Raw genomic sequence first — 3,745 nt, forward strand, 5'->3', positions numbered from 1 at the left:
GAGTGCTCTTCCATGTTCTCACACAGTTGTAGGTGCTGGATGATGAAAGGATGTCTCTGGATAAGGGCAGGATAATGTGGTCATTAATAGACAACAGGCACTCATCATCAGAGACAGACCGAATTATACAGGACAACCTTGTTTCGCCTGAGACTGGTGGGTGTCAGGGGTCACAGAGTAATGTTGACCAATGAGGGTGCACCCAGATACTGTTCCCCCTTCCATCCCCACGCAACATCTTTTGTCACGATCTGGACACTGGTAATGACTGTCCTGGTGCCCATCAGGATGGGGTTGCCCAGTTGATACCACCTTGAGCAATCAAGCCATGGATCTGGGTGCTGGCTATGCCACGCTGGGGTTGGAAGCTGGGGAGATTGTGCCTGACTTTTGGGGTAGTGTCCGAGCTGAGGCCTGGTGGGAATGGTGGGGTCAGGCTGACCTTGCGACCCTCCAGGCTGTGGAAGTGGGTGATGTGAAAGCGGATCTCCAGCTAGTGGCCCATTGAGCAGAGTCTGCTGACGGTGAGCACAGTTTCAATGAACAGGAAAGCCATAAAGACCAGGTTCACACCGTACCTCAGGGGCAACACCATGAGCTGCTGGTCACAGCAACCGAACAGCGTCACTGGGATCTGCAGCAGCAAGTTTAGCAACCAGAAACCAGCCAACTCAGGCACCTCTGGGCACCGGCCAAGAGATGGGGACAGGGCACAGGGAGGGGGAGATAGAACAGGGAGGGGAGGAGAAAACCAGAGAGACTCAATCACAGTGATTACAGCACAGCCAGCTCCAACTGCCCTCTGCAGGGTCCAGTTGTCCGAAACCCCATTCCCTCCCCCATTCTACCTCTTCCCATTCCCCCAAACACATCCCTTCCTGTCCCCTCCTTCCACCCGCTCTCCATCCTCTCTCCCATCCCCATCCTCTCCCAGTCCCGTCTCCAAAACCCATCCCCCCATCCCATTACCCTTCATCCCTCCCATCTCCATCAACCCCTCTCCATTCCAACTCAGTGCCCTGTGGACCTTTTCCTGGAGGGTGCCGATGTAACCCAGGTCAAGGCGGATCACTTCAACCAGAGAGATGAGGGTGAGAAGGACACACAGCACGATGTGGTAGGAACTGCTCAGCACTTGGTTCTGGATTTGAGGGAGGGGGCAGAGAGAAAAGGGGTAAGAGGAACTGAGAGACAAAGAGCAGAAGTTGGAGAGAGACAGAGAGAGGGAAAGAGTGTAGGCATGGATAGAGAGGGTGACAGAGAGATACACAGAGCAGGAGACGAAGAGAGAGAGAGAGAGAGAGAGCGAGAGAGAGAAAACAAGACAGAGGGAGAGACAGGCCGAGAGAGATACAATGGAAAATAGAGGGAAACAGACAGAGAGGTTAAGGATAGAGGGAGAGAGAGACAGACAGACAGGCAGGCAGGCAGGCAGAGAGGAGGGTGCAGAGAGAGTGACAAAAACAAAGAGACAGACTGAGATGGCGAGATAGATTGGGAGGCAGAAACATTGAGAGAGAGAACGTGTGGGGAGAGCAGACAGGAAGCAGTGCAGAGATGGAGGACGGAAAAGGACGGGAGAAGTGGGGTAAGAGGGAGAGTTGCAGAGAGGGAGGGGTGACAAGAGGGAAGGTGGTAAGTGAGAAGACAGAGAGAGAGAGATCCTAGAGAGGCGAAAAGACAGAGGGGGAAGAGAGGCGCAAGGAGATGGAGGGAAGGGACTTGGGGAAAAGCAGAGGGCAAGATTCAGAGAGGCAGAGGCAAAGTCAGAAACAGAATTTGAAATAGAAGCAGAGATAGCAACCATTGGATGCAATGTAAAACCTCCCTGAACTCTCACAGACACCCCGCTTTCATAAACTCATCACTGAATACCAACCCTCACTCTGCTTATCCACTGGCCCTTCTGAAGCCGAGACCATTGGCCTGGCCCTCAGTCTGGGACAATCAGGCTCCTTTCCTCCCATCATTCCTAATTATCCCCAATCCGACCTTCAGCTCCAGGATGATGACTTCACACGCCCACCAAAATGGAAAGAAATAGAGGTTAAAGTAGAGACAAATCTGTAGAGGCAGATTGGTCGCACTCTCTTGTCCGAGAGGGAGAGAGACAGAGACCGGGAATGGGAACAGAACGTGGGAGAGTCTGGGTTTGTCATTACCAGCAGTGGCTAGGGATTAGATTAGACTTACAGTGTGGAAACAGGCCCTTCGGCCCAACAAGTCCACACCGACCCGCCGAAGCAAAACCCACTAATACCCCCACACTTACCTAACACTACGGGCAATTTAGCATGGCCCATTCACCTGACCCGCACATCTTTGGACTGTGGGAGGAAACCGGAGCACCCGGAGGAAACCCACGCAGACACGGGGAGAATGTGCAAACTCCACACAGTCAGTCGCCTGAGTCGGGAATTGAACCCGGGTCTCAGGCGCTGTGAGGCAACAGTGCTAACCACTGTGCCACCCCCTTAGCAACGGGGTGAACATAACCGGGTTAGTAATGACTGTGGGTGGTTAGCGATGTTAACCAGGTTAGTGATTACTGTCAGTGGTCTGGGATGTTAACCGGGTTAGTGATTACTGTCAGTGGTTAGGGATGTTAACCAGGTTAGCGATGACTGTGGGTGGTTAGCGATGTTAACCAGGTTAGCGGTGACTGTGGGTGGTTAGGGATGTTAACCAGGTTAGTGATGACTGTGGGTGGTTAGCGATGGTAACCAGGTTAGCGGTGACTGTGGGTGGTTAGGGATGTTACCCAGGTTAGCGATGACTGTGGGTGGTTAGGGATGTTAACCAGGTTAGCGGTGACTGTGGGTGTTTAGCGATGTTAACCAGGTGAGTGATTACTGTCAGTGGTTAGCGATGTTAACCAGGTTAGCGGTGACTGTGGGTGGTTGTGACCATCCCACTGCCCCTGTACCGGACACTGAGTGAACTGACGGCCCCTTCTCGGGGACTGTCCCTCCTCCCCCTCCCCCCGGGTTCCTGATCGAGCACCGACCCTGTCCCCCTCCCCCCGAGTTCCTGATCGAGCACCGACCCTGTCCCCCCCCCCCCGGGTTCCTGATCGAGCACCGACCCTGTCCCCCCCCCCCCTCCCCCCGGGTTCCTGATCGAGCACCGACCCTGTCCCCCCTCCCCCGGGTTCCTGATCGAGCACCGACCCTGTCCCCCCCCCCCGGGTTCCTGATCGAGCACCGACCCTGTCCCCCTCCCCCCCGGGTTCCTTATCGAGCACCGACCCTGTCCCCCCCCTCCCCCTCCCCCCGGGTTCCTGATCGAGCACCGACCCTGTCCCCCCCCTCCCCCCGGGTTCCTGATCGAGCACCGACCCTGTCCCCCTCCCCCCGGGTTCCTGATCGAGCACCGACCCTGTCCCCCCCCCCCGGGTTCCTGATCGAGCACCGACCCTGTCCACCCTCCCCCTCCCCCCGGGTTCCTGATCGAGCACCGACCCTGTCCCCCCCCCCCCGGGTTCCTGATCGAGCACCGACCCTGTCCACCCTCCCCCTCCCCCCGGGTTCCTGATCGAGCACCGACCCTGTCCCCCCCCCCCCCCCCCGGGTTCCTGATCGAGCACCGACCCTGTCCCCCCCCCTCCCCCTCCCCCCGGGTTCCTGATCGAGCACCGACCCTGTCCCCCCCCCCCCCCCCCCGGGTTCCTGATCGAGCACCGACCCTGTCCCCCCCCCAGGTTCCTGATCGAGCACCGACCCTGTCCCCCCCCCCCCCCCCCGGG

General features: G+C 57.4%; 1 protein-coding gene across 1 annotated transcript; it reads right to left on the reverse strand.

Annotated features, from left to right (window-relative positions):
• Positions 1-493: 493 nt before the first annotated feature.
• On the reverse strand, positions 494-2,493 carry LOC132821659 (transmembrane protein 17-like). Its single transcript, XM_060834368.1, has 4 exons — positions 2,460-2,493; positions 1,993-2,090; positions 1,028-1,141; positions 494-679 (listed from the first exon to the last, which is right to left on the reverse strand). Exons 1-4 carry the CDS (start codon positions 2,491-2,493, stop codon positions 494-496), a joined length of 432 nt encoding a protein of 143 aa, XP_060690351.1.
• Between the last annotated feature and the right edge of the window lie 1,252 nt (positions 2,494-3,745).

Source organism: Hemiscyllium ocellatum, chromosome 13, assembly GCF_020745735.1.
Source record: "Hemiscyllium ocellatum isolate sHemOce1 chromosome 13, sHemOce1.pat.X.cur, whole genome shotgun sequence".
NCBI classification, from domain to species: Eukaryota; Metazoa; Chordata; class Chondrichthyes; order Orectolobiformes; family Hemiscylliidae; genus Hemiscyllium; species Hemiscyllium ocellatum.